At 37.9% G+C, this 11,821-nt stretch overlaps 4 protein-coding genes across 4 annotated transcripts; all 4 read right to left on the minus strand.

Annotated features, from left to right (window-relative positions):
* Positions 1-168: 168 nt before the first annotated feature.
* On the minus strand, positions 169-1,149 carry LOC137613627 (trace amine-associated receptor 1-like). Its single transcript, XM_068342998.1, has one exon. It carries the CDS (start codon positions 1,147-1,149, stop codon positions 169-171), a length of 981 nt encoding a protein of 326 aa, XP_068199099.1.
* A 2,955-nt stretch (positions 1,150-4,104) lies between these two features.
* LOC137613842 (trace amine-associated receptor 9-like) lies at positions 4,105-5,079 on the minus strand. Its single transcript, XM_068343298.1, has one exon. The coding sequence runs from the start codon at positions 5,077-5,079 to the stop codon at positions 4,105-4,107; it is 975 nt and encodes a 324-aa protein (XP_068199399.1).
* A 1,855-nt stretch (positions 5,080-6,934) lies between these two features.
* On the minus strand, positions 6,935-8,837 carry LOC137613660 (trace amine-associated receptor 1-like). The gene is made up of 2 exons (XM_068343040.1): positions 8,804-8,837; positions 6,935-7,896 (listed from the first exon to the last, which is right to left on the minus strand). The coding sequence occupies exons 1-2, from the start codon at positions 8,835-8,837 to the stop codon at positions 6,935-6,937; spliced, it is 996 nt and encodes a 331-aa protein (XP_068199141.1).
* Positions 8,838-10,504: 1,667 nt separating this feature from the next.
* Positions 10,505-11,488, minus strand: LOC137613640 (trace amine-associated receptor 1-like). Its single transcript, XM_068343017.1, has one exon. The coding sequence runs from the start codon at positions 11,486-11,488 to the stop codon at positions 10,505-10,507; it is 984 nt and encodes a 327-aa protein (XP_068199118.1).
* Positions 11,489-11,821: the final 333 nt, after the last annotated feature.

Consider the following 11,821-nt stretch of genomic DNA (forward strand, 5'->3'; position numbering starts at 1 on the left):
TAGTGATTCATTCACTTGGTAAAGTTAACATTACAATTCATGATATAGACTGTGGATCAGCCACGTGATGGACAGTGACCTCTTCACAGTATCATACCTTTTGTCTAGTTATGCTGCAGCCCTCAGCAACCTAATCCAATATTAGAATGCCATGATGTCCTCACAGAATCAAAATAACCTCGAGTTTGAAAAATCACCTTGGAATATTTCCCCAGAAATGATCGTTCTAAAAGCAAATCTGAACCACTTGTAAAAGAAAGCATAAATTAAGGGATTCAGCATTGAGTTTGACAATGTAAGCCAGTTAAGTGTTTCAATCACAGGAACCGGTGGTGGTTTATTTGATAAAGGTTGAAACACAACACAAAGAAAGTAAGGAGCCATACATAATAGAAAAACTCCCATTACTGTGGCCAGTGTTTTTGTGGCTTTCCTCTCCATTTTACTGACAGTTCCGGTTCTGGTGCTCTGACATGTTGTGTTTTGTATGGTGTTCAGCTGTTTCTGAGCAACAAGGAAAATCTTCAGGTAGATAGCGAGCATAATGATTGCTGGACTGTAAAATCCAAACACAGGTCCCATAGTGTTTGCCAGTATAACGTCAACTGTGCACATTTCTTCGCATGTTCCTTGGCTGTATCCTGCAAAAATGTTGGCCATTGCAATGAGAATAGAAATACCCCAGCTCATCAGGATCATGATCATAGTAACTTGAGCATTTATTTTAGCTCTGTATGTCAGAGGCTGACAGACTGCATAGTATCTATCAATGGAGATACAGCACAAGTTCAGAATGGAAGAAGTACAGAGTGATATATCAAAACTGTCTCGTATTTTACACAGTAAATCTTCATGATACAGACAGGTTGTCACAGTGAATGCCATGCTGAAAGGGAAAACCAAAACACCAACAAGCAGGTCAGCTACAGCCAGAGACAGAATGAGGTAATTAGTCGGGGTGTGAAGCTGTTTGAAATAAATGATAGAGATTATTACAAGAAGATTTCCACATATTGTAGCAACAGATATTAAGCTGAGAAAAAAATATACTAATACACATATTATAGAAGGGTTGCCTGTGAATCTATATGTTGTACCGTTTACCTCATAGCAGGGATGGATATCATTGATGGTCAAATTTTCATCCATATTTCTTAAGTGTACAATAATAATCAATAATTTTCAGAAGATTCAAAACTTCAAATATCCACAGCAACAACAGTCTTCAGAGAAAAAATGGACTTACGCTCAGCTTGTCTCTTTAGTAATGACAACAAATGCAGTGGAATGATATTACAGTGTGTAGCACGTGTCCGTGAAGATCCTTTGTACCTAGTTGTGTTTTTATTGATTTGTCATTGTCAAAGGAAAAAGTTATTGTCCAATTGGAGGAGGACGTCTCCATTCTGTTTGGATGAAGGACAAAATGTTGCATAATTATTCACCAACCATCTGTGTACTAAATGTCTGTGTATCAGTTTTCAGATAATCAGATTTACTTACATTGTGATTCCAAAATGAACACAAATAACAACAATACATTGATCCATCCAACTTAACCACTTATCCAAGGCTGGGTTGTGGGGGCAACAGTCTCAAGAGGGATGCTAATACTTCCCTCTCCCCAGACACCTTCTCCAGTTCCTCCGGGTGGATCCCGATCCGGTAGAACATACCCATCTGAAACAGATGCCTGTGCCACCTCAGCTGGCACCGCTCGAGGCAGAGGAGCATTGGCTCTACTCCGAGCTCCTCCCTAGTGACTGAACTCCTCACCCTATCTCTAAGGGTGCGCCCAGCCAGTCTATGGAGGAAACTCATTTCAGCCGCTTGTATCCTGCTGTATCCGGTTCCTTCTCATCACCATAGGTGAGAGTAGGAACGTACTACTGATCTGTCTGTCAATCTAACGTCCATCCTTCCCTCACTCGTGAACCAAAACCCCAAGACACTTAAACTCCTCCACTTGGGGCAAAGATTCTCCACCAACCTTCTTTTCCAGTCGAGAACCATGGCCTCGGATGTAGAGGTGCTGATCCTCAACCCACTCGCGTTACACTCAGCTGCAAACCATCCTAGTGCATGCTGAAGGTCCAGGTTTGATAAGGCCAACAGGACAACATCGTCCGCAAAAAGCAGAGATGACATTCGGTTGGTTCCCAAACCTGAACTCCGTCTGGATCCTGGCTACGCCTAGTAATTCTGCCCATAAAGGTTATGAACAGAAGTGGTGATAGAGGGCAGCCCTGCCAAAGTCCAACATGCACCTGGAACCCTTTTGACTTACTGCCCGCAATGTGAAACAAGCACTGGCTTTGATCTGACAGGGACCGGACAGCCCTCAGCAAAGGGCCCTGAACCCCATACTCCAGAAGCACTCCCCACAAGATACCACGAGGGACATGGTTGAATGCCTTCTCCAGATCCATAAAACACATGCGGACTGGTTGGGCAAACTCCCATGAACCCTCGAGCACTCTATGGAGAGTGTAGAGCTGGTCCAGTGTTCCACGACTGGAACAAAAACTGCGTTGTTCCTCCTGAGTCAGTGGTTCGACTATAGGTCTAATCCTCCTCTCCAGTACCCTGGAATAGACTTTCCCCAGTGTGTTCCCACTAAAGTTGGAACACACCTTCCAGTCCCCCTCTTTGAAAAGAGCACATGGAAGGACATTAATGGCGAGGACAACGACTTGTGAAATTCATGTGCCAGGTAGCAGGACATGATGCTAACAGCTGTTAGCTCCAAATTCCGATTGGTCTAGTGGCTAAGGTCACAGCTTTAGCCGTTAGCCTAGCCTGTCATTGTTTACCTCCTCTGCTCCTTCAGAACCGCCGTTGGATCTTGGCAGGATTGAGATCACAAACCCCAGGTTCTTCTTTCTCTTCAGGGACAGTGTTTCCTCTTTAGAGTACCTCAACACAGTACTGTCCATCATGATAAAAAACATGTAGACATGAAGAAGATGCGGCTACATTAAGGTGAAAAAACAATAAAAACAAAAAAACACTATAGAGCAGATGAAAAACTGAGGCTTACTAACGCATGTGCAGTGATGTTTATCAGTTTGATGCATACATGAGCTCTTAAATAATAATTTGAGAACAGTGTGGAGATTTTAAAAAATGCTTACCACATGCTTTTAATGCTGATAACATGGACAACTGATTATTTATGTCAGAATAAATTAATAAATTGTGTTACAGTTGATATCCGATGTAGACTCTCTCCACATTCACTGAGTCAGTTTTGACAAAAAGGAATATGAAGTTGGTGTAATTCGTGTATCCATCAACGGAAAAAGTTCAGCCAAAATGTTCAAATCAAGCATTCGTCACATTTATTTATCAATCAAAAAATTAAAAGCAAACTGCAATCAAGACAATTGCATACGTCAAATAAACAAAGGTCCTTTGCAGATGGAAACCCAGGTGATACAAAAATATTCTATCTGTGTATCTTTTTTATCTTAAACATCTACAAAACTTATATTTTGGGGGGATTAAGATACAGGCCGTTGAACAGAAATTTGATGCAAACATCACTACTCATTAACCACTCATAGCCATCTCATCCAAAATAAAATAATTTATTCACAACTTTCTCTTTTTTCTATTTTTTTAATATGCTGTCACTTTTTTGATTTTCCAAGGAAATTTAAGATTCCTGCTGCTCAGCCAAAATGCTCTAATGACACAAGAGTGACATTTATAGATTTAAAAAAGTAACTAAAACCGAATTACAGACAAAGTCATGCATGAAACCTAGGCGATGTAAGAGGATTTCAACTTTGCATCTCATCCTCATCATCCACCAAACTCCTATGTTTAGGAATTAAAATAAATGCTTTGAAAACAAACATGTGGAAATAGTATCATTCACAAATTAAATACATTAATATTCCTTTTATCCTAACATGAATTGAATGAGCCATACCGACTCATTTATGACTTTTTTGAGTTATTTTTTCATTTTTCAAATAAAATGTATGATTCCTATTTATTGCTTTGATTGTTGGTCAGTCGAGATAACCTGGTGTCCTTATCAAGATGTATGATGCATCTTCCTTGGTTTCAGCTGGTGTCTTTCATGTCCGCACAGTATCAAAATAATCTTGAGTTTGCTAAATCATGTTGAAAAATTTTACTAGAAAGTATCAATCTAAAAGCTAAACGGAACCACTTGTAAAAGAAGGCATATATTAAGGGATTCAGCATTGAGTTTGACAGTGCAAGCCAGTTAAGTGTTTCAATCACAGGAACCGGTGGGAGATTATTGGACAGAGGATGAAAAACAACAAAAAGAAAATAAGGAGCCAAACACAAGAGGAAAACTCCCATTACTATAGCCAGTGTTTTTGTTGCTTTCCTCTCCATCTTACTGACAGTTGTTCCAGATCTGGTGTTCTGACATGATGTGTTCTGAATGATGTTCACCTGTTTCTGAGCAACAAGGAAAATCTTCAAGTAAATACAGAGCATAATGATTGCTGGAAGATAAAATGATAGAACAGGTCCCATAGTGTTTGCCATTACAACATCAACTGAGCACATTTCCTCACATGTTCCCTGACTGAATCCTGCTATTATTATTGCAATTCCAATAAGAACAGAAATAATCCAAGTTACCATGATCATGATCATAGTAACCTGAGTGTTTATTTTAGTTCTATATGTCAGAGGTTGACACACTGCATAATACCTGTCAATGGAGATACAACACAAGTTCAGAATGGAAGAGGTACAGAGTGATACATCAAAACTGTCCCGTATTTTACAGATCAAGTCTTCATGATACAGACAGGATGTCACAGTGAATGCCATGCTGAAAGGAAAAACCAAAACACCAACAAGCAGGTCAGCTACAGCCAGAGACAGAATGAAGTAATTAGTTGGAGTGTGGAGTTGTTTGAAATAAATGATGGAAATTATTACAAGAAGATTTCCACATATTGTGGAAACGGACAGTAAGCCAAGGATAATGTTTACTACGATACAAGTCATGGAAGGGTTACTGGTAAAAATTAAGGCTGTGCTATTTGAGTCATAGCAGGGATGTATGATATTGGTAGGTACCATTCTCATCCATACATCTTTATTCCTCAAAGACAAATGAATAATAATAATTAAAATAATCTATGAATCAAAATATCTCAGGATATAATGTTACTGACAGCAACTATCTTCAATGAAAATACAATCAGTTTTTTTTCTTACCCAGTAACAGCCATTACAGTGTAATAGCAGTGTCAAACCACTGTGGGGATGACATAGCCATGATTCTGCTTTTATTGATTCCACTCTCATATACAACAAGGATATGTAATCCAATCCGCTGAAGGCAACTCCATCCATCTTGTTTGGATGAAGGATAAAGTTTAGGAATAACAAGTAATGGTTTATCAATTGCATATGTCTGCCTGTGTATAGATTATATGTATGCCTGTGCATGTTTGTGAGAGTCAATGTTTTTGTTGTGGTACTGTGTAGCTACCGTAGGAGCATGTGTGCGTGTGTGTGTATGTGTGTGTGTGTGTGTGTGTGTGTGTGTGTGTGTCTATGTGTGTGTGTGTGTGTGTGTGTGTGTGTGTGTCTGTGTGTCTGTGTGTGTGTGTGTGTGTGTGTGTGTGTGTGTGTGTGTGTGTGTGTCTGTGTGTGTGTGTGTGTGTGTCTGTGTGTGTGTGTGTGTGTGTCTGTGTGTCTGTGTGTGTGTGTGTGTGTGTGTGTGTGTGTGTGTGTGTGTGTGTGTGTTTGCATGTGTCTGTGTGTTTCTGTTTGTGCTTGTCTGTATGTGTCTCATATTTTTTTGTTGTTGTCCTTTTTCATATAAATTTTAAAATGGTACCAGACCCAACTCAGAATAGGAGTCAATATTTGGGATTGATTGACTCTTGAAACTGACCAGGCAGTAAGAATCACATCTATTAGTTATAGAAATGTCAGAGTTTGGTCTTCTTTAGTTGCTTCCTGTTGTTAAGGAGGTGTTTTCATCATCACATGATTTACTTTGTTACATTTTCTTGTATTCCCAGTTTCGTGTGTCTGAACTGAAATTCTTTCTAGTGCCTAGACACCTGATTCCAGATAGGCAAACACCTATTCCCATGGGACATGGCTGACACAAGTCCCTGATTCCAGTCAAGAGCAGTACTGTTGAACTGCTCTTCTGACTGTCTCCTAATTTTCACTTATTTAACTATTCAAGACTGTTCTGGGCCCATGAAACATTAGAACAATAAGATTGACATTATCAATTCATGGAATAAGTTTATTTTGATGGAATTATCTCAAATGATGAAACATTGATTGTTTGCGCAAACAACTTATTCATGTCTGCTTTTTGCAGGAAAAAATGTACAGACACCACTTTTTGATATCTAACTCAAGGTACAATGCATCTAACACAGCAGTTCCATTTCAGAGGTTGAGTAATCATTGCTGTGATGTGATTCATGAGCTTCTTATGATAATGAGAGTAAAACTCATGATGTGAGGAAAAAAGGTCAGCACACAATAATCACATTTACTTATCAATATTTAAAACATACGTAGCACAAATTCAAAACATTTGCAGACATTCAAATCCTCCAAATCCACTAACCTTGTATGTTTAAAGGTTAAAATGTCTGCCATGAAGAAACGTTTGAATAAACATCTTCATTTACTAATTGAATCAAAATTATTCTCCTTTCATCAAACATGAACTGAATCAGTCATTAAAAAAAAAGACTTTCATTTTGTCTGAGTCATTTTATCAAAAATAAAAACAAGAAAATGTAACATTCCTATTGCTTGATTTTGGGTCAGCCATGTGATAACAAGGTGTTCTCTTCAGGGATAAATTATGCCTCATACTCAATGTCAGTTGGTCAACTGGGATATTCTCCGACTTCCATGACCATCAACCTTTAACGCTATACTATAATATGCTTAATCAAAACAATCTTGTGTTTGCAAAGTCAACTTGGAATACTTTCCCAGAAATGATCATTTTAAAAGCTAAACGGAACCACTTGTAAAACAAACCGTAAATTAAAGGATTCAGCATTGAGTTTGACAATGTAAGCCAGTTAAGTGCTTCAATTAAGGGAACTGGTGGAGGATTGTGGAATAGGGGTTGAAAAACAACACAAAAAAAGTAAGGGCTTAAACATAATAGAAAAACTCCCATTACTATAGCCAGAGTTTTTGTTGCTTTCCTCTCCATCTTACTAACAGTTGTTCCAGATCTGGTGCTCTGACATGTTGTGTTCTGAATGATGTTCACCTGTTTCTGAGCAACAAGGAAAATCTTCAGGTAGATACAAACCATAATAATCGCTGGAAGATAAAATGATAAAACAGGTCCAATAGTGTTTGCTACTACCACATCAACTGAACACATTTCCTCACATGTTCCCTGACTGAATCCTGCAAAAATTATTGCAATTCCAATAAGAACAGCAATACCCCAGGTTATCAGGATCATGATCATAGTTACCTGAACATTTATTTTAGTTCTGTATGTCAGAGGCTGACACACTGCATAATATCTGTCAATGGAGATACAACACAAGTTCAGAATGGAAGAGGTACAGAGTGATACATCGAAACTGTCTCGTATTTTACAGATTAAATCTTCATGATACAGACAGGATGTCACAGTGAATGCCATGCTGAAAGGAAAAACCAAAACACCAACAAGCAGGTCAGCTACAGCCAGAGACAGAATGAGGTAATTAGTTGGAGTGTGGAGTTGTATGAAATATATTATTGAGATTATTACAAGAAGATTTCCACATATTGTAGAAACCGATAATAAACCAAGACAAATATTTAATACAACACATATCATGGAAGGGTTACTGGTAAAAATTAAGGCTGTGCTATTTGAGTCATAACAAGGATGTACAATGTTGTTAGGCACATTTTCATCCATACCTTTTTATTTTACAAAACAATTTTTTTTCTTAGGTAAGGCTTTAAATATCTCAGTATGCATGTACATCTACAGCAACAATATTTGAAGGAAAATCAGACCTACACAAAATCTTTCTTTTACCTTTTTTTCAATAAATGCATCGTAATGACAACATAATGAGTACCAAACTGTGAAGATTCTTTGTAGTTGGTGGTGTGTTATTTATTCATCTCTCGTTATAAGACAACCACAAGTAACCAATCAGATGAGGGCACCTCCAACCTCTATGGATGATGGACAAAGTTACAAAATGATTAGTGATGGTTTATCAACTGCACATGTCTGTTTGTGCATGAATTATATGTATGCATGTGTATGTGTGTGCATGTGAGTGTGAGTTCATGTTTGTTTGTTGTCTCATAGTTGTTTTGTTACAACCCGCTTCAAAGCGGTGATTGATCGTAATTGTCAGCGTTCATGTGTTCGTTTGTTCGGTTGTTCGTCCGTTCGTTATTCCACCAAATATCTTCGCAACCATTGCAGATAGAAAGATGAAACAAAAAGCACATTACATGCGCAGCAAAGGGGATGAAAATGAGATGATGACCTTGACCTTGAGTAAACTAGGTCAAATTTCAACTTTTGTGCACTCAGGAACCAGATAAGATAGAAATATGAGGGAGAAGGCCAGGTGTGAGTAAGACCATAGATCAAACGTAGTAATTTGATTGATGACAGTAGGTCAGATGACCAGGTTTGATATTTGACCTATGCAAGTAGGTCAGGGTAAAGTTTTGAATTCGGGGGTGTCGTTGGATGTTGCAGTCTGACTTTCTTGGTTATAGTTTAATGGATGCATTCTGCGTGGAAGCCAAAATCTGGTTGTCATCCTATCCAGATTGAAAGCAAATTGCTTGTTTATAGTCTGAACAGTCATATATGACATAAAATCTGATTTTATGTGCTACGGTGTGCAGTCTTGCTTTTTGCAGAATTATGTACAGACACCAGGTTTTCATGCAAAACATAACACAGAATGTAATTTGTGTTTGTAAGATCATTTCTTTGTTATAACAATGTTTCATCTCAATGTTTCTCTTCATTGAGATGATCTCAAATGGTGATAAGCGTAGTTTTTTCCACCTCACACCATCTCATTGCTTTCACCAAAAGTAGTCTGTTGGTGTAGGAATCAGTCTAACGTTCTCCATGTCTTTTCCACACTTTTAAGATCCAACTGATGTACACACAATCTTGATTCATAACAGAATATAATGTTCCTCCACATCTTCAGGCTCCAGTGCAGGTGTTGTCAGCACCAGCACGGATGGCAGGCCTCCTGCATGGCAGCCCCATGAGACTGAATATTGACTGTGTGCTGTCTAGTCCGGATGGTCTGGACAGAAAAGATTTGCCACATCTGGGCAGAAAAGATATGTCACATCTTTCATGGGCGCAATCAAGAGAATTAGCTCTGCAGCTTTACCTATGTTACGTATAAGTATGGTATTATATAAAAGGGGGATGAAACAGGATTTCCTATCATAAGATTTATTTCTAAGAAACATGGTTACAACAAAGAAATAATCTCACACAATTTCTTACTATTTGTGTTATATTTTACATTTGTGTTTTGTGTTATGTTAACATTACGATGAGACATTTGTAAACTTTCAAAACGTGACGTGAGAAAAAAAAGCCAAATGTTTCCAAACACAAAATACAGTAGTGACATTTATCACCGTATAAAAAAGTAAGTAAACTGAATTCAAGACAATAGTATAGAATGTACAAAATAAAAAAAACATACTTTTCTGACAGAATCCTAGATGATGTCAGAGGATTCCACTTGTGCATTTCATTCTCATCTTCAACATCCACTAAACTTGGATTTTATGGATTAAACTGTGTACTCTAAAAAATTTCATGGAAACTTTACCCGACACTTAACTTAAACTCACTTTATTGATCCTGAAATGGGAAATTACCTTTTCACTTACACCATACAAAGAGATGTTACACATGCATGTGTCTTTGTGTTTGTGTGTGTGTGTGTGTGTGTGTGTGTGTGTGTGTGTGTGTGTATGTATATATATATATATATATATATATATATATATATATATATATATATATATATATATATATATATATATATATATACATACACACACACACACACACACACATATATATATATATATATATATATATATATATATATATATATATATATATATATATATATACACACACACACACACACACACACATACACACACACACACACAGTATACAGGCCCCTGAACAAACACATAACACACTAGGGGTTGTAGGCATGCAAATTAGTATAGGGGGGAGGCAGAATGACCGGTCTCAACTTCGTGGTGTGCCCCAAATGAGCAGCTTGGAGGGGAGACAGCGCTTTGCTCAAGGGCACCTCCCACCGTCAGCTCAGACTCTGAAGATGGCTGGTGGGAGCGGTAATTGAACCGCTGATGTCTGATCATTAGGCGTCCGCTCTGAGCCACTGCCGCCCCAATCAACTCCAAATTATATTCCTTTCAACCCGACATAGCTGGAAAATTCATTTACAAGTCAAAGTCAAAACAATCTTGAGTTTACAAAATCACCTTGAAATATTTTCCCAGAAATAATCGTTTTAAAAGCTAAACGGAACCACTTGTAAAAGAAAGCATAAATTAAGGGATTCAGCATTGAGTTTGACAATGTAAGCCAGTTAAGTGCTTCAATTAAGGGAACTGGTGGAGGATTGTGGAATAGGGGTTGAAAAACAACACAAAAAAAGTAAGGGCTTAAACATAATAGAAAAACTCCCATTACTGTAGCCAGAGTTTTTGTTGCTTTCCTCTCCATCTTACTGACAGTTGTTCCAGATCTGGTGTTCTGACATGTTGTGTTCTGAATGATGTTCACCTGTTTCTGAGCAACAAGGAAAATCTTCAAGTAGATACAAACCATAATAATCGCTGGAAAATAAAATGCTAGAACAGGTCCCATAGTGTTTGCTACTACCACATCAACTGAGCACATTTCCTCACATGTTCCTTGGCTGTATCCTCCAAAAGTTATTGCAATTCCAATAAGAACAGCGATACCCCAGGTCATCAGGATCATGATCATAGTAACCTGAACATTTATTTTAGTTCTGTATGTCAGAGGCTGACACACTGCATAATATCTGTCAATGGAGATACAACATAAGTTCAGAATGGAAGAGGTACAGAGTGATACATCGAAACTGTCCCGTATTTTACAGATTAAATCTTCATGATACAGACAGGATGTCACAGTGAATGCCATGCTGAAAGGAAAAACCAAAACACCTACAAGCAGGTCAGCCACAGCCAAAGAAAAAATAAGGTAGTTAGTTGGAGTGTGGAGCTGTTTGAAATAAATAATGGAGAATATTACAAGAAGATTTCCACATATCGTGGAAACAGATAATAAGCCGAGACAAATATTTACTACAATACATATCATGGAAGGGTTACTGGTAAATATTAAGGCTGTGCTATTTGAGTCATAGCAAGGATGTGTAATATTGGTAGGCACATTTTCATCCATTTCTTTTTATTTCTGTAAAAAAAAATTTTTTTTCTCTAAGGTAAAGCTTTAGATATCTCAGCACGCATGTAACATCGACAGCAAGAACAATATTTGAAGAAAAATCAGACCAACACACAGTCTTTTACCTCTTTTTCAACACATGCAGTGTAATGACAGTATAGTAAGTACCAAACTGTGGAGATCCTTTGGACCTGGTGGTGTTTTATTCATTTATCTCTTATTATCTAAGACAAACACAAATAACTAATCAGATGAGGGCACCTCCAACCTGGTGAATACTGGTTTAACAATTGCGCATGTCTATTGGTGCACAGATTACATGTATGCATG

The sequence above is a fragment of the Antennarius striatus genome, chromosome 19 (assembly GCF_040054535.1).
Source record: "Antennarius striatus isolate MH-2024 chromosome 19, ASM4005453v1, whole genome shotgun sequence".
Classification (NCBI taxonomy): domain Eukaryota; kingdom Metazoa; phylum Chordata; class Actinopteri; order Lophiiformes; family Antennariidae; genus Antennarius; species Antennarius striatus.

Excerpts from the sequence above, each read along its gene's own strand:
- LOC137613627 (XM_068342998.1), bottom strand. The coding sequence starts at position 1,149 with ATGGATGAAAATTTGACCATCAATGATATCCATCCCTGCTATGAGGTA.
- LOC137613842 (XM_068343298.1), bottom strand. The coding sequence starts at position 5,079 with ATGGTACCTACCAATATCATACATCCCTGCTATGACTCAAATAGCACA.
- LOC137613660 (XM_068343040.1), bottom strand. The coding sequence starts at position 8,837 with ATGACTGTTCAGACTATAAACAAGCAATTTGCTT. Across the intron at positions 7,897-8,803 it reads TATAAACAAGCAATTTGCTT|ACATTGTACATCCTTGTTAT; the intron begins TCAATCTGGATA and ends ATGTGCCTAACA.
- LOC137613640 (XM_068343017.1), bottom strand. The coding sequence starts at position 11,488 with ATGGATGAAAATGTGCCTACCAATATTACACATCCTTGCTATGACTCA.